Raw genomic sequence first — 18,974 nt, forward strand, 5'->3', positions numbered from 1 at the left:
CACATAATATTCCTCAAATTAAAAAATATTTTTAGTTGTGGATTGTCATTTGTACTGGGAGATATCTAGCTAAAAGTAGGCAGTGTGCAGAAAGAAATGATGGAGAATAGGGTTTAAAGCATTTGTGAGTATAGAATGGAATAGGATGGTAAAAAATAAATAAAAATGATTGTAAAAAGTGAATAATTAAGACTCATCCATATATCTAAACTTTTATGCCTGTAAACCTGGTCATGTTATTTAATTTCCAGAAATGTTAAGTGGATACTCCTCTCTTCTCACGAGTATTATTAGTAAAAATAAAGGATCAGAAGGAGAAATAGTGCAGTAAGAAGCAAGAAGGGAAGTGAGGGAAAATGAAGAAAAGAAAAAATTAGTTAATGGAGATGAGCAAAGGAACTGCAGTAAACAAACAGAGAATAATGTATGTGACAACATTATTTTTTTAAGTTCCCAAAGAAAAGCAATAGAAGAAAGAAGCTATATTAAAACAGATCAAATTTAACTGAATATCTAGGAAGAATGCGAAAAAAGCAAAGTATGAAGAGAGAGGAGAGGTAACTCGAGGCTGAGGCAGAGGTGTACAAGTCTGCAGTCAGTCTAGGAGAGAAGTAAGTTACTCTGAATGAATATCACAAGAGAGTCAGGCAAGAAAATTGAAGGGCTCCAAGGAAGGAGAACATTCAGAATGAGATTTTCACTCTGCAGCAGAATGTGCACTGATATGAAACATCCTGGCAGATTAAAACTGTGTGCCGGAGCGAGACTCGAACAAGGCAAAGGTCCCAAGTTCGGGTCTCAGTCCAGCACACAGTTTTAATCTGCCAGGAAGTTTCAAGGAGAACATTGTCTGGCAGACCAGCAGAGTGCATCCTGGCTGAGTGCGGGCCAATGGAATGCTGTTCAGTGACAAGGAGGGCACCAATGGTGTTAGGAACTACAGAGGCGCCAGGGTCAGTAAGGAGTGCACCAGCAGTACAGGAACTGGGAGAGATGCAAGTGGCAGTGATGAGGACACTGGCTGCACTGGAATCTGGAGAAGCACTGAGGCCAGCAACGCTGGAACAGGGAGAAGTGCTAGGGCTGGCAGCATGGGTGCCAGTGATGGTGGAACTGGGAGAGGCAGCTGGGCTGGTGGTGAGAACACCTGCAATGAGGGTGCCACACTGGGAGGCTCTGAAGGAGGTGGTGCCAGAGCAGGTGCTGCAAGAGCAGCTGACAGAGCTGGAGGCAGCATCAGGTCTGGAGAGGACGGTGAAGTCTCAGAATGGCAGAGAAAGCATCGAAGGCAGAGGAGGTATTAGAAATGGAGAGGGTATCGGAGCCTGTGGAGTCAGTGCCAGTCGCTGTTGGGCCAGAGACAGCCAAGAGAGAAACATCAGGTAGAGCATAAATGTGTTGGAAGTGGTCCAGTACAGCAAGGAAGATGGACCATGAGTCAAAGGCAATTTCAAACTTCACGTGAAGTGGAGGCAGCAGAGATGAGTCTTGGCCAGGGGGAGTTTCTGGTCAGGTGAGGCACCTTTGAAACAGCTCGTTGGTGCATGGGAAGTGCCGTGCGTGATGCAGAAGCCATGCTGCCCATATGTAGCATGTGAGGGTGTTGTCACCAAACAGTGCTGAATCAAGTGAGTGATGTACTGGGTCAAATGGTGCAACTGCTGACTCCAAAAATGGGAAATCTGCAGGAGTGATAGTTTCTGCATGGAAACAGCCATGGTAAGGGGCAGATAGTATCAAGTAACTGGGACCAAGAACATGTAATGCCTGAGAACTGCAATGACAGGGCAAAAATTTGATACTGACAGGAAATAAATAGAAGTGGAACAGGTAGAGTGAACAGCTCGAGCGTTGAATGCAGCTAATAACCGGAACACAGGAATCAAGTTTCACCAGCATAAGACAGAAACACAGGAGCATGAGGGACAAAAATATGGCTTATAAGCATGATAGGTGATAGAGCAAAAATGTGCACAGACAAAATGACAGAAAGCCAAAGGAGACAGCAACAGCTTTGTTGGAATGTGAAGCAAAACCATGAGAGAGAAAAAAGACTGTGTAGTGCACACAAACACAAAACGAAGGCCACTTGGTTGAGCAACAAGGCACTGAAAAAGAAATCATTGTTGCAGAAAACACAATTTTATCTCTTTGTCACTATTGTATCGTTCACTGAGTGTTGTCCCAAGGTTGTGATTGATGTTCACACACTGAAATAACAACATTTTTCAAGGAAAATGTAATGCAAATTCTTTATCCATCTTTTTTGAAAGGAAAAATTTGGCAAGACTTGAAAACATGTATATCCTTTTTGACTGTCAATAAAAAACTAAATATTCAAAACAGATGTAATGCAAATATACTTTAAGAACAAGTGTACCAAAAAATTTGAAAATATGATGAATATGCTCATGAAATTAAAAAGTTCCTGTTACTTTTTTTATCACACCTCATACCCATCTATAACACTCTTTGACAATCTGAAAGTGGAAATAAACTGTCTGACAGACAGCAATTTTTTATATGTAGATTAAATTAATTTGTCCTTGACAACCCTTTTATACCAAACAGAAAGTCTTGAATAGCAAGAAAAAATAGCAAATTAAAAGAACTGTTAATGGCCAGCAAGTGACCTAAATATCTATCTTCTTTGGCACTGCAGTCTTTGATTAGTTGATGCATTCCAAATAATAACATATATCATCAATATAATCTGAAGAATATTGGACTAACTAAGTAAATGCAGAAGATACAAATACCATCATATGTTTCAACAATAAACTTGCTGTACCTAGCAGAATTATGTATATGTTGACCTAACCAATAGTAAAAGAGAACTGATGTAAAAATTCACCCTGTTGTGAGATTTTTTTCCTAATACAAATAGAAACAGGGAGAATTATTAACAGAAAAACAAGAGGTGACAAAATTTAGGACATAGCATTGGAGGCCACATATAAAGTGGGACTAAAAATGAGTGAAAAGAAACACACAAAAAATACATCACAAAATTCAGGAACACAGCAATCACATTAAAAAACGTATATACATAACAAGTTTTTGTTCTATATATCAATGCCTATGAAAGTTGTTGCATTTCACAAAGAAGGTGCTGATACGCAGCTGGATTTTGCTGTCTTTGTTTACATTAATGTATGTAAAGAAAGGAAATTTGTTACAATAAGCCAACTGGTAATGTTCAAACTCTATTTTTATTATTACTTGGTCTTGGAAGCTTTCTTGCCTTAACATTTTATTTTCTCCATATTCAGAATTTCTGATTGAAACTTCAAATAAGACACAAATTACTTGACTTTTTTTAATGTGACATCTGTGTAAATAATGTGCAGGTCCTTATTTATGTGTGCCTTTGAAATAATGAAGTCATCAATTTAAATTGCTAATCAAGGATATTTTCTATAAACAACTGTAATGTAAACTCATTTGCATGAGCATCACTTTGTAGAAACATGGAAAGAAAAAACAAACTGCCCATATCATCTGCTGGAGTGTGACTCAGCAGTGAAAATACACAAGGTCACTCAAGACTATATAAAGACTGAAGTACATCTCATTTGTGGGAGGTTTGAAAAGTTACCTGATAGTCAGGAAGCATTGTTCCCTACAGTTTTAGGAAAAATAACTGAATATATATTTTTCCAGCTGTGTTTCATATTTTTTGTGTATATTTCATGCAGTAGTTCCTCTGTCTAATTTATATTCATTCGCAATCTTTAAGTACATTAAAATGGTGACTTGTATTCTTTTCTCTTGGCACATTGCAATGCAGATTTTGGGCAAGCTTTTGTTGATGTTAATCTAGTATGGTTTTTTTGTATGATTTCAGTTTATTTTTACAAAATTTATTTCTTTTTTCCCCCCACAGGTGACCATCGCCCAACAACACCTATTTCAACTACTCATCAGCATCCTACATCTCCCAAGCCATCTACAACTGAATATCCTTGGTGGACTCCATCAACAACTACTTCAACTACAACTTCAACAACTACTACTACTACAACCACCACTAGCACTACTACAACTCCTAGACCCACCACAAGGCCTACAACTATGTCTACAACTGAATATCCTTGGTGGACACCTTCAACTACATCCACAACAAAGAAGCCTCCAACTACCAGACCTACAACTACATCTACGACTGAATATCCTTGGTGGACACCTTCAACAACATCCACCACAAGAAAGCCTCCGACCACCAGGCCTACAACAACGAGCACTACTGAAGAATACCCATGGTGGACACCTCCTAGTACAACAAAGAAGCCAACAACAAGCTCTACTACAGAACAACCCTGGTGGACTCCTTCAACTACCAGTACCACATCAACAGCTGCTCCAACAACCACAATGACTACAACAGAGAAGCCATGGTGGAGCACAACACCACAGAAGCCCTTACCACCAGATTCAGGACCTTGTGAAGCTGGAGTCTATTATCCTGATCCTACAAACTGCAATGCATATTACAGATGTGTTCTTGGAGAACTGCGTAAAGAATTTTGTGCTGGTGGTCTGCATTGGAACCCAGACAAAAAGGTCTGTGACTGGCCCAGCGAATCCAAATGTGACACCAGTAAGTAACTAAAATTTCGTCAATATCTTCACGTAAGCCTATTGTGTGTGTGTGTGTGTGTGTGTGTGTGTGTGTGTGTGTGTGTGTGTGCGTGCACATGTGTGTGTGCATGTGCATGTGTTTGTGTGCACACACAGATGTAAGTCAATAAACAGTAAAAGTCGAAGTCAAGATTTGACCAACTTTACCAAATGTTGAGACTTGGTTCTTATTATTTTGTAGGATCTTTTGTCTTCTCCAGCAACTGATTAGCTGTTACATTTTTTAAAATTTTATAGTCTTTCATGAAGAGTTGCGTACTGTATTTTGAAATTATATTTGTTCCTCTATGGGCACCCTCTAGTGCCTCTTTAGACAGATCATATGATTAAAATCAGAAGGCACACATTTATTGATTTGTGAAAGGAATGATAGTGATTGAATGTCATGTGCAGTTGCGTTCTGTTGTTGTCTCAGCTGCCATGTAGATAATGGACATTGGAATTTAGTAGCAACATTAGAAGCAAGAGCAAAAGTTCTGCAGTCATTCTATCATGCATCTCTTGCCTTGAAGTACAATAAGGTCCCCATTCTTCAGGATAATGTGGACATGAGACTGCATGAATGACCAAAAAACATCGATAAACTAGATAACAATTTCTTACTAGTGGAAACTGCTGTTTTTATAAAACAGCTAACAACCTGAATAAGCAGAAATATTTCGGGAAAAAGAAAGAGAAGAAGAAGAAGATGACAAAACATGCTGTACATCACATTTGAAAGCCCACGGTATTACTTACACGTTATTTTCCAGGAACAACAGGTTGAAAAATATCAAGTTTAAGTTCCGAGGGAAAGGACTAGGCGAAACATAGCCAGGAAATCAGCTTTGAAAGTGTTACACTAGCAGAGTCCCTACATTTATCTGAAGGTTAAATGGGAGACAACAGAAAAATGTCTGATGGTAGGTTAGGGCTTTCACCATCTCCTGGTGGAAAACATAAGTCACGTCCATAATAATTTATTCTAAACAAAAAATATTCATTCTAATTATAACACATACTTCAGGTTTTTCTTAATATTGCTTCATTATTCAAGGGTAATCCATAATTGGACAATCTGCACCCACATAATTGGGAGCTTGCTGTTGCATATCACACTGTACTGTTTAGGATGTTTCTGCTTGGACCAGTGTGATGCCATATCAATGGCTTTTTTTATAGTGTGATAATTGAACAAGAGTATAATTTGTTTAAAGAACATCTCTTACCTCTACATTGGGTCAGGTTCCTCCCAATTCCTGTCTTTCAGATAGCAAGAAATGTGTAAATACATATTTTGTTGAAAATTTGGTTAATTGCTTTCCTGAATTTTATGACTTTTAGTACAACTGATGACTGTAAAGGGAATGATGCTTAATGCTGTATTAAGTTATGGGAGTGATCATTATGTTCATCTTTTTAGTGATCTGACATGCCTTGTCTGTTATCATAATTATCTACACTTTCAGTTGAAATTGGTTAGTGTTTGAGTGTGATCCTATCCCATATAGTGACATGTGATATATGGTTAGCCACAATTTAACCTTCTTGAAAGGATGCTATAATCATATTTGTCTGTAAGCTATTCCTTATTGACAGTAGCTATTTAAGTGGTGAAAGTGTTACTGCAGTAACATCGCCAAGTTGACTGAAGAGCCAAGGTGCTCTCTGCAAGAAATAACCACATAATCTCATGCCTACACACTCAACTTTCATTGTTCACTCTACACAGAACCATCTATGTCAGTAATCATGAACCTTTTCTCATAAAATATCCCTGATCTGTTGCATGCTTCAATGGAGTAGCTTCATATGCTGCTTACTGTATGAAACAGTGTATGGACAACTGTTTTCACATGAGAAATAAGTTTCTACACCTTGCACTTAAGAGTGATATAGTAAACCCTTGGCTATGAATAATTGCTAGTCTTACAGAATGACGTCTTCTACTTTACAAGTGTATGGAGGTCAGAATATGTAATCAGCCTAATTGCTTTTGTGTTTTATACATACATGATGTTTCTATCCATAACAGCCAGTGAATTTAGCATATAAATGAGGAATTCGCTCTTTTTTTAGTCAGTCTTTATGCATATGGTAGCCAATTACCAGAAGGCAGTTGGAATTTCTCTCTGCATCCTCACACTGTCTTCTTACTGTGATGTTGCCTGCAGTGTATTATGTCGCCATGTCTACCATATCTTTCCAGTGTTTTGTCTATGTATATTTGATTTCATAAAATATCACATACTTTATGTTTGATTCTCATTTTAGCTTCCATGTAATTCCATGGCACACACAGAACATTTGAGTATATTCTACTGGTAGAGTAGTGATGATGTCCCAAGTACTGACCCAGTGAACAGAGAAGGATGTAGAGGGAATACTGACATACTCTGCATTGGAGCCTTGACTAATGCAATTATAAATTATTTTTATTTGTTTTAGTCTACAGTCACATCTTTACTTTGTTGAAACACTCCAAGTTTCAGTATCAAGTGCATAGTATTGGCCTATAATGGCACTTGCTATTGAAATTGGTAGACATTTGACAAAATAAAAGTGTGACTGTAGACTAAAGCAAACAAAATGATTTTCTAGTAATAAAAAATGATGGTTGGGACAGGCTGGCTTGATCTGTGTCCTGCGAAGTTCTCTTTGTCAGATGCAGAAGGGTCATGAATCGACCAAAAATAGCTGAGCATAATGGAGATACTGCAAAATAATGCTGGAGATGCATAAAAGGAAGAGTAGCTCATTAACGAAACAAATCACACCAGTATTGGTGAAAGATGAGTATTCAGAGTATCCCATTTGTCTGATCCAACTAACAACCATCCTTTTGTGGAACACATCATATAATACTTCTGAAATGAATTATAGAAATATATGGCACAACAGAAATTTCAATAGATGAACAGTGTTTGTTTGAGCACCATGTAAACATCTTGTAAGTTTCAATGAAGAATATATCTTGTATTTATTTATAAGTGTGAATAAATCTGCATTTGTAGAAGAAATTCTTTAATACTTGGAGTTAGCTATTTGTTTACTTTAAAACTTTTCAGAAGAACCTTCAGAGACAACTGTAGGTAGCACTACATCTAGTACAACAGAGAATCCATGGTGGACACCAAGCAAACCATCTGAGACACAAGCAACTACGACCACTACGGAAGTACCTTGGTGGAGCACAACAAGACCACCGCGGCCACCAACAACTGAAGGGAACAGTGAATGGGTGACGACATCAAGGGTATGGACACAAGTGTATCCTTCAGTATTTTGTTATTACAGATAACAGAGATTTATAAATGAAAAGCACAAAAATATGGATGTTTTGTGCCTTTTATTTGTAAATGTGGAATCTTTATAGCAAGCAGCAATGGAGTTACTTATAAAAATGTTACAGTGATTTCTGAAATCAAGAGAATTAAAGGTAAATAATCAACGCCACATTCAGATTATGGATCCAAATGTCTTATTTTTGTAAAATAAGAAAGATATTTAGAGAATGGAGAGACATGATGATGGATGAGCTAGTTTAGGACACTTTTATCAAGGCATTTTAGAGTGAAAGCTTATCAAAGCTGTGTGATGTCACTGGTTCCAGCCATGTGACCACCTCCCTATGCCGTCTTGTGGTAGTCAGTGTAACCTCTGGCAGTGGTGACATCGGGCTATCAAGGCAGAGGTATAGCAAAGTTGTTGTTATGAACTGAGAATTTGCTGCAAATAGCACTGCTAAATGTTTGACCCTGTCACCAAAATTTCAACATTCCTCCATAACTCACAAAATTTTGTCAAATAACTCACAAAATAAAGTATAATGGAAAATCCAGGGTGTATTGGTGGAATTGAAGGCAGTGTAGGAATGGAATAAGAACAGGGAAGGGGTAGGTGGGTGAAGGTCAGTGTCTAATGAAGGTTGAGGACAGGACGGTTACGGGAACATACAATATATTGCATGGAGAGTTTCCATCAACACATCTCAGAAAAACTTGTGTTGGTAGAAAGGATACAGATGGCACAGGCTATGAAGCAATCATTGAAATGAAGAATGCTATGTTGGACTACATGCTATGCAGCTGGGTGGTCCAGCTGTTTCTCGGCCACAGTTTTTTGGTGGTCATTCATGTGTACAGTCAGTTTGTAGCTTGTCACACCCATGTAGAATGCAGCACAGTAGCTGCTGCTTAGCTTGTAGATCACACAACTGGTTTCACAGGTAGCCCTGCCTTTGATAGGATAGGTGATGCCTGTGACTGGACTGCAGTAGGTGGTGGTGGGAGGATGTGTAGGATAGATCTTGCATCTAAGACTATTATAGGCACAGGAGCCATGACACAAGGGGTTTGGAGCAGGAGTTGTATAGGGGTGGATGAGGATATTGTGTAGATTTGGCGGGTGGTGTAATACCACTGTGGGAGGAGTGGGAAGGATAGTGGGTATGCCATTCTGGGGCACTAGGAGAGGCAGTCGAAACCCTGGTGGAGAATGTGAATCAGTTGCTCCATTCCTGGGAGGCACTGATTCACAAGAGGAATGCTCCTCTGTGACCAGACAGTGGACTTTGGAAGATGGTGGGTGACTGGAGAGATAAGGTATGGCAGATCCATTTCTGTACAAGTCTGGGAGGGTAATTACGGTCTGTGAAGGCATCATTGAGACCCTTGGTATATTTCAAGAGGAACTGCTCATCACTAGGGATGCAATGGCCATGGGTGGCTAGGCTGTATGAAACAGACATCTTGGTATGGGATGGGTAGCAGCTGTCAAAGTGGAAGTATTGCTGATGGTTGGTAGCTTTGATATGGATGAAGGTTCTGATGTAGCCATCTTTGAAGTGGAGGTCATCGTCAAGGAAAGTGGCTTGTTGAGTTAAAGAGGAGAAGGCATAGTGAATGGGGGAGAAGTATTGAGGATCTGGAGTAATGTGAATAGGGTGTTCTCACCCTCGATCCAGATCACAAAGATGTCATCAATGAATCTGAATCAGGTGAGGTGTTTGGGATTCTGGGTGTCTAGGAAGGATTCCTCCAGATGGCTCATGAACAGGGTGGCAGAGGATAGTGCTATGCAGGTGCCAATTGCTGTACTCCAGAATTATTTGTAGGTGATGTCTTCAAAGGAGAAGTAATTGCAGGTGAGGATGTAGTTGGTCATGGCGACCAGGAAAAAGGTTGTAGGTTTGGAATCCATCAGGTGTTGGCAAAGGTAGTATTCAGTAGTGGCAGAGCCAAGAGCATTAGGGATGTTATTGTAAAGGGACGTGGCATCAATAGTGATGAGCAGAGCACCCTGTGGTTAAGGGAACATAAACTAGGGAGAGTCAGTGAAGGTAAAAGACACTGACAGTTTCCTCTGCTGACTCTAGATATATTACATCATACTTATTTTGTGTGTAGCCAGTATATATAATTTAGTGTCTTCAAAAACTAGTGTTATATAAAAAGGAAAAATTAGTTGAGAAAACTATAAAATTAAAAGAAGCTGCAATGGTTGGCCATAATTTACCATCAAGAGGCAAATTTCTAACTACTGCCAATAGAAATATGTAAAAGTAAAAGAAACTATAATATTTTTCAGGATTGTTGTTTCCTCTATCAAAGAGGAACCGACGGGAGAAGTTTAAAAAGGAGGAGTATGTCACTCAGACCCAGTATGTGAGGGACTCATCGGTTTTGAGGGTGAGGAGAGACAAAGATGAAGGGGGACACTTCAGAGGAAGTTCATATGCAATTTTTTTCTCCATATTATTCACCAGTCACTAATCATGTACATGATATGGATTTTGATATGAGTATGATAATAAGATCTTACATTAGAATTACTCGTTTCATTTATATTTCACATTAAAATTTACAAGCTTTGTTTGGGATACCACACTATTATAGAATCCTATTATAGAATCAGTGTTTATAACACTGATTAAGAGGTTCTGCAAGTATCTCTCAGAGAAATTGTGTGGTTAGTCTCTCACTCCCAGGAGTAGTCTATTCTACAGCTTTATGCTGGTGTATTGAAATTTATTTTGGGATTTACATATTCTACTATATTCTAAACCTATATCATTTCTGTTCCTTGTTCCATAATTGTGGACAGTGCTTATTGAAGTTAATGTCTTTGGCTGTCTTTTTTTTCTTTCATTAAGAGGAGACAGACTTTAATATCTAGTAGTAGTAGTAGTTTTATTCATCCGTAGATCTCTTTTTACAAGGATATAGGACATGTCAAAGTATTTACAAGCTTAGATCAATTTACAATAAGCTAATTCGTATACACATATATTTACAGACTTCTAGTTAGAGACAATCATTAGATTTTACTCCTGGTATACAATAATTTATTTACAAATAACTCATTAAATAATGTAATGCCACACTATTCACTCATATTTCCCTATCAGTCACTGCACACACTATACACACATTGTTTCATAACACTTCACTCACTACATATACACACACACACACACACACACACACTCTGTTTGGAGTGCCTATAATTGATCTTACTGTTTTTGCATCAGTAGAGCTGGCACATATGACATTTCCATAAGTTAAGTGAGAGTCAAAGATAGCATAATATGGAGACCGAAGCTGTTTTGTGCTGATAAAGGGTTTCAATTTGCATTGTAACTAAATCACCCATGTTAGTTAAACACCCAACTACTCTATCTGTGAATCCAGCTCAGTTGTGGGTCGAAATGAATATGTAATAGTGTGGCAGATTCACAATCATTTATCTTTTCACTTAGTTTATGGAGAAAAAAGTGTATTGTTTTGCTTTTATTTAATATTAGTTCATTTTTGAGTAGCCTCTGTGCAGGCATTCCAACCGTTGTCAGTTTTCCCGTTTCACTTTATCTATTTTGGAATCAGTCATTACAAGAGTTGTATCATCAGCATATATTACAGGCTTTTAGGGCAAACAACTAGGTGAATCATTCATGTATATTAGAAAAATAAAAGGGCCAAGGACCATATCTGGTGGCACTTCCATGGGAGCTACAATTATTTGTGGTATCAACTTGTTTCCCATTTAATAGATACAATTTGATTATAGTTCATTGTGCTTGATACAATATTTTTTAGAGTTAGATATTGGGATATAGTGAGATACAATGTCAAATGGTTTACTTATATCATGGAGCATACCACAGGCAAAAGAAAGGCTTTCAAAACAATAAACCAGGCTTAAAGACACATAGTGAAGAAGAGATTAGCTTTTTGTTCTCAAAGTAGCTGCATAGTTGCTCTTTTGTGCAGTGTTCTATGACCTTAGATGTTGTGAGAATAATAGGTAGTTCCCCTACCCATTCTGCTTTTCACCTTGAGGGAGGAACCAACTGTTATGAAAAATTAGATACTTTGTTCTACTTATATATTTGGTTATTGGCAGTACTTAGAATTTTACCTCTTGAAATACTGACCACTCATACTGTGACCTTATAGTTATGGTATTAACTTCACCTCACAGTCTTGAATGCTACCTGTATAACAAAATATAAGGTCACATTAAGAGATACTTCAGAATAAATGCAGAATGTGGGAACAATAAGTACAGTATCCCTCAAGGTTTGGCATGGCACTGAATGAATAGTTCCTGTTCTGCAGCAGTAGACAAAAGACGATATGATTGGGCAGATAAGATGGCATGGGGGAGGGCTTAAAGAAGAAATTGGGATCAGGATAATCAGAACCAACTTTCAAACAAAAAGAAGCAAAAAAGTGAAAATGATCTTCATCGGGTTTTCTCTGCACCAGAACAACATATCTGATCAGCAGTAATTTTCTGTATACAGTGCAACTATCCAAATTACACTGTATTTCCATACAATGTATAAAGTATGTAACAATGAGACATACATCAAAGTATAAATATCATCTCTCTCCTGATACATTGATTAATACAGAACCAAAGGTGATCTGATGATTTCCTTATGTCTCACTCACTTACTCTTTTAGTTTTCGTTCTACCTCAATGAAATATCACACACAGTAAGAGTAACATGTAAGTTGAAACTGGAATTTTACAAATCAATAAATTGGTTCTCCTGCTATTTGGCACCAAACAAACTCTACAAAGATACAGGGGAAAAGTTCATCTCTACAGATAATTGGTGGATTTTCTTCATGTACATTGATTTAAGAATAACAGATTTGTTCCCTGTACAAGATTAACTGCTGTTAATGTTATTAAATTTTCTGCTTCAGCCTACAACTACCCAACAACCATCAGAAGAAGTGTCAGAATGTATGAATGGTCAGTACTATCCAGTGGCTGGGTCCTGCAAGAGCTTTTACATTTGTGTCAATGGCCGCCTCATCAAACAAACTTGTGCACCTGGCTTGGTGTGGAATCAGGACCAAACTATGTGTGACTGGGGCTTCAATGTGAAGTGTGCAGATGATAGTGAAAGAGAAGGTAAGGAAATTTTTCGTTGTGTTTGCTAAATTTTTTCCACACATTTCAGTCATTTTAAGCTCTTTAGTGTGTGAACTTAAATTTATAATCTGACTGATATTCATTTGGTTACTTTGTTTCAGTCATTACATCAAAAGAGCTATATTTTCTATATAGGTTGCATGACACACATTTAAACAACAATAATTAACTAAATGACTCATAACATTATATCTCAGCAAGAAATTGATGTGATGTATATAGATGAAAATTGTTGAGATGGACTCATGAATGATAAACATTTTTCTTTTAAAAAAAAATGTGTTGAAGTTGCTGTTTATCTTAGCAATAATACTGGCAATTCCACCCCTTGTTGAGAAATGCCAGGAAATATACTTGAAAAATGTGTTTATACTGCATAGTAAATACTCCAAACTAACCTTTATTTCCTTTCTCTTTTTGTCTCTCCCTTTCTTGATGTTGTCTGTTTATTTATGGTCTGTGAATACTCAAAATTATTTAACCACAAAAGCTCTGTGTTGAAAGCTATTAGAGAATAGATGCTAAAGTAAGCACTTTTTTTTTAGTTGTTGCTTCACTTCTTGACATTTATTCTCTTGGGGCTCACGAAAAGAACTCTTGTTCTCAAATTAAAACTATCTCCTTGCTTTCCTTTGTGCCATTAACAAAAGAGGACCAGAGAGGAAAATATCTTTCTCATAAATTTCCAAGGAGACGTAACAGTTGGCCACTACTTACCTTCACCAGAGGAAATTCCAAGCACTGGCCTACAGAAACACATAAAATTATTCCTAAACACTAGTTGTCTGGCTTCATCTGCCAGAGACCATTGTCATGTGTGTGTGTGTGTGTGTGTGTGTGTGTGTGTGTGTGTGTGTGTGTGTGTGTGTGTGTGTGTGTGTTTTGTTTTCAATGAAGGCCATGTTGGTTGAAAGTTCACTTTCCAACAGTCTTTTTGTTGTTCCTATCTGCGAGTCAGCATCTTTGCTACATGGTGAGTAGCAATTATCCTTTTCATAGTACTGGAAAAGTATTACTCGTTCTCCTTTGATAGGGAGGGAAGATGACCTTCCCCCACCTATCCCTCTTTTCTCTGAAAGCTATGTTAGTTTTGTGACGACGCAAGCTGGGATCTCTTTACTTCCTCTCTTGTTTTGCCATCTGCCTCCTTAAATTCATTTTATTTTCATTTTGGCCTAATTACCTTTAACATACATGAGTACAATCTGCATTTCCATAAAACAGAAAGGTTGGCCCTCAGTCTTAAGGAATATACCACCAAATCTAATTTTGTGCTTAGTTTTGTGTATGTAATTAATTTCCTAATTCATTTTGACCATTCCTAGTTAATACTTTTGATATAGGGTGCAATCAGTAATTGTTTTGTGATGTACATTCTATTGTTGACTTATAAATAAATATAAATTGTGTACTAATTATAAACATTTGGAAGAAGAACTACTAGGAATCTGTAAGTATTTATTTGTCTCTCTTCGAAAACATATTAGCAAAGCCCACCCTTAATTAATTCAAAAATAATTACCAGGTTTGTCAAAAGTATTGTTTGTATAACTGTATCTGTTAATTTCATTAGTTAAACAAATAATTCAGCCTAACCTTTGTGGTACAAGAAACTGTTAAAAAGAACCAATTTTTCAATGTATTCAGTTAATTGAATGAGTCATGTTTTAATTGTAATTTCTGTAACTTAAAAATCGAACAATGTATAGTTTCACTGCATATTATTGTGAGGATATATAAAGGCCAAATTTTTGGTCCTGAGACAGTCACTCCACAGCCGATTTTCAGTCAAGAAACCTGTGTTGGTTAGGTCAGCAATAATCCATCGACCTAACCATGAAATAAATGTAACACAAATAGGCCATGCGTTAAAACAATGACAGTGTCTGTTCAGTAGTACCACATGTACCATATTATTCTTCGAGAACTGTGTGGTTAGGTTTTTACTGCTTATAGATGTTCAACGGTAAACTATTGTAGCAGTATGCTTACATTTGCCTGCAAAGTAGTAATGAGGCTTATCAAAAGTTAGCCAATAGTGAACTGGCCATATTAACTGTGTAATATTGGGGGATTGTGAACAGTGAAAGTAAAGAACTGTGAAATGCAACTGTGCATCTGCCGGCTATATCATTTACAATAGTCAGTGTTGAACTTCCACCCCCCCCCCCCTCCCCATTTTTCAGCCAGTATAACAATGCAGTACGTCAAACCCAAGAACTGTCAACAAAGAAATAAAGCAGGTGAATGTCACAGTTCCTTTTGCTTTAAAATAATTCTGTCGATAAATAGTTGGACCTTTGCTTCCTGAAGGTGTGGGTTAGCCAGTCGTCCCATTGCCTTCTTAATTTTATAGTTTTATCATTTGAATTTTCCATTTAATAAATAGAGTCAAAGAAATGATAGAGGAGGCTCAATAAGATTTTTTGAGAAAGAAGGCATAAATATGTACCATAAAGTTAAGTTCTATAAGAAGCGATTCAAGAGCTGCCGAAAGTTCTTCAAGAAAAATAATTGCACCATATTCTCTAATGAGTTGAACATTGCTGAGAGATGGAAACAGTACTTGTTTCAACCTCCCGGCATTGTAGATCTAGATCATTTTCCACCCACACTGAATAAAATAAAGAATCAGACAAAAGTAGCTGAAGGTGAACAAAAGTCCAGGAGAGGGATGGAATCCAAGCAGAAGTAATTCTAGCCGGAGGGGAGAGACTCCACAAGAGAATTCATCAGCTAATCAAAAGGATCTGGATTGTGGAGGAAATCTAAGATGACTGAAAGACAGTGGTCATCTGCTCTAACACAAGAAAGGTGACATAATGGACTGCACCAACCCAGAGGAATTGCTCTCCTGAATGTCTGCTTTGAACAGTTGTCCAAGTATACTGGATCGTATCCAACCATTTGCAGAAGAAGTGAGTGGCAAATACCACAACAGTTTCAGAAAGGACCATTTAACTGTGGACAACTATATGTACTACAACAGATAGCCAAGAAATATGGTGAAGTGAGACAGAATGGCAAATTCAGGACAATATTGCTGATGCTGTCTCAAGAGCAGCTTCAGTAGCATGTTACCTTATCAGTCAACCCGCATCTGCTGCATTACTGCAGAAGATTGAGAAGCAACACAGTGATGTCAGCTGAGGTAAGCAATTGCAGCAGATGAACAGCCAACTTCATATGCATGGCAATTGTAAAAACAACAGCAGAATGGGAAAGCAGCCGTGTACTGTGTCTCGTCACCCAAGGAAATAAAGCCAGGCTGACATGAGTCAGCATGTGGCTACACGTCTCACTGGCAGCAACAATGCTCCCTCAGACCATGAGAGTTGTCAACCAAGAAGCTGACAGATAGCAGAGGAGGTAAATTCAATGACATTGCCCCCTGCAGTGCCCAAGAAACGAGAAGGGGATGCCTAAGGATCAGACAGTGATGGAGTGAATTATGGAATGTGGCAGACAATTATTGTTGTTGTTACAGTAGGAGTAGACATAGTTAGAGTTTGTAGTAGGTGTAGTTTTTGTTAATGACAGAATTAGTTGTGGCGATGGAAAGTAGGATGTAATGATGTTTATAGTTCAATTAGTTGCTGATGTACAGGAAAAAATTGTGGTTGGTAGTACTAATTTTTGTATGAATGAATACATCCTGTGTTTAAATTATAAGCAACAGGCTGCAGCGTAATAAATAAATAAATATTGGTGAAGACCTTCATGAACTCTTCATAGATTTTAAGAAGACTTACAATTGCATCCACTAGGAGAGCTTGATGAAATGTCTAACAGAGTTTGGAATACCCAAAGAACTTGTCAGAGTAGTTCAAGTTTGTCTCACTGATTAAAAAGGCAAAGTGGAGCTCGGGAACCAAGTAAAAGAGAGCTTTAACATAAAGACAGGACTGAGACAAGGATATGGCTATCCTGATACTTGAAAAGATAATAAGGGAAGTTTCCTATCAGAATTTTGAAGGGATTGAGGTAGAAGATGAGAAAATCATACACCTCACATTTGCTGTTGAAATGGCACTGTTGTCCAGATCTAAGGAACAATTAATGCAGATGAATGACAGTGTCAAGATTGCACGATTAAGACAGGTATCACTGTGAATGTATCAGTGACTGAGTATCTGGTGATGAAGAGCATTCATGCCTATTCAAGAGCCATACTCCATCTCCGATAGTCAGAACCCAATCCTAGAGAAGGCTTAATATCAGGGGATAATCTTTACAGAGATTGCATCTTGTGAAGCAGAAATCAAAACAAGGATCCAAGCCACAAATTGATCATACTTCAGTCTGATAAGCTTTTTAAATCACACATTCTCATAAGGAATTTCAATTTACACCTGTACAAAACACTGATTCAGCCTTCAGGGCTACGTGGTTGTGAAACTCTGAGTCTGTGGAAGAAAGGCTTAAGTAATTTTCTCATTTTTAAGCAGAAATTCATAAGGAATATCTGTTGTCTGGTACACAATTAGATCATTGGGGAACAGAGGATCTGGCATAATTGTGTAGTGGATGAGATCTACAACACAAAAGATGCTGTAGGCCTGGTGAGAACAAAACAGCTTGTATGGGCAGGCGACATCATTTGGATGGATGGACATCAGTGACCTTGGAAATCCATGGATTTCACTCATTGCAGAAGAAGGCCACATGTCAGACCTAAGAAAAGGTGGAGGGATGGAATCCAGTTGCTTCAGATCAACATAGAGGGGGACTGGTGACAAATATAAATCAGTGGAAGAGGAGCCTTGTAGCTGTGTGTGGTCCTCTGGACCTGATCGCATAAAGTAAATTATTTATTAAAATATGTTTAGTCCCCTGCTGAACTCATGCCAGCATCATACAATACATATGTTACATCTTTCTGCCATTTTTGTATTTTTTTCAAGGAGATACACTGTTTTCAAGTGAGCCACTGCCAGACTGCACTGAAGATGCATACATGCCTCACTTCTGTCTTCAGAGTGTGTGCTTTTGTTTAAAAACTGAAACATTAATTCCCCCACACCATTCTGGGCCATTAGAGAGTGTATCAAGTAACTATGGGTCACTTCTGGAATCCTTTTCTGTAGCTCAAAAATGTTGCATTCTTTCTCTGGCCATCTGCCTCCTCTCCTCTGTCCAGGCTCTCTTCTGCTTCTGCTTATTGGGGAAGCTCCAAAAGTTGTTAAACAGTGATCATGATTGTAGAGACATCTTCCTGACTCAGTCCAATGCTCTCATTCCATACTTCCATGAATCATTTGTCAGAGACTTAGGTCTGTTGCTCAGTACATGAAAAATCTGATTTGTTTGTTGGGATGTGTGCATCCTGAACACAAGTCCATAGAAATTTAATCATCATTTCCTTACTGATGCCATCAGCTGTTCGTTATTCATCTTCCTTGTAGGCTATACCATCCACCTATTATCTTAGGAGCCCTGACTTTTGAAAGGATCTTGTGTTCAGACTTCTCAGCATCCCTCAGTCACTCCATTCCTGTCATTTATAGGCATTCTCTTGCACATACACAGTCAAGACTGAGCACTTTAGTGCTTGAGTTAAGCTTTTGTTAAAACTGTCTTTGTTTTGTATAGAATATGTGTACTATGAAAAGCAAAGGCCATCGTCTCTCTCCTGCTGTTTCTGGCTTTTCTTTTGCTAGTTATCATTCATACTATTTTACCAAGATCTCTGAAATTGTAACTGAGAGCTAAACCTCCACATAAGCTAACTGGCCATGAAATTGTTGTTATTCATAATGTGTGTTTTAATTTTTTGGTGTTTATGATCGTAAGTACGACTCCCCCACATATCTCGACATCCATGCAAAAAAAATGCAGTCAATACAGAGTGGTCCTATTTACTGATGTAAGCAGCAAAAATTACATGTGTTTTGACTGATATC

The 18,974-nt window shown here is 38.0% G+C and overlaps 1 protein-coding gene across 2 annotated transcripts in view; it reads left to right on the forward strand.

The window, feature by feature from the left end:
• The window catches only part of LOC126354154 (probable chitinase 10), a 256,966-nt gene that overhangs the window by 146,557 nt on the left and 91,435 nt on the right, over positions 1 to 18,974 (forward strand). For both annotated transcript variants that reach the window (XM_050003569.1, XM_050003570.1), the window contains 3 exons: positions 3,887 to 4,600; positions 7,689 to 7,876; positions 12,840 to 13,050. In XM_050003569.1, coding sequence (XP_049859526.1) covers positions 3,887 to 4,600; positions 7,689 to 7,876; positions 12,840 to 13,050 — 1,113 coding nt within the window. The remainder of the gene's footprint in view (positions 1 to 3,886; positions 4,601 to 7,688; positions 7,877 to 12,839; positions 13,051 to 18,974) is intronic.

The sequence above is a fragment of the Schistocerca gregaria genome, chromosome 3 (assembly GCF_023897955.1).
Source record: "Schistocerca gregaria isolate iqSchGreg1 chromosome 3, iqSchGreg1.2, whole genome shotgun sequence".
NCBI classification, from domain to species: domain Eukaryota; kingdom Metazoa; phylum Arthropoda; class Insecta; order Orthoptera; family Acrididae; genus Schistocerca; species Schistocerca gregaria.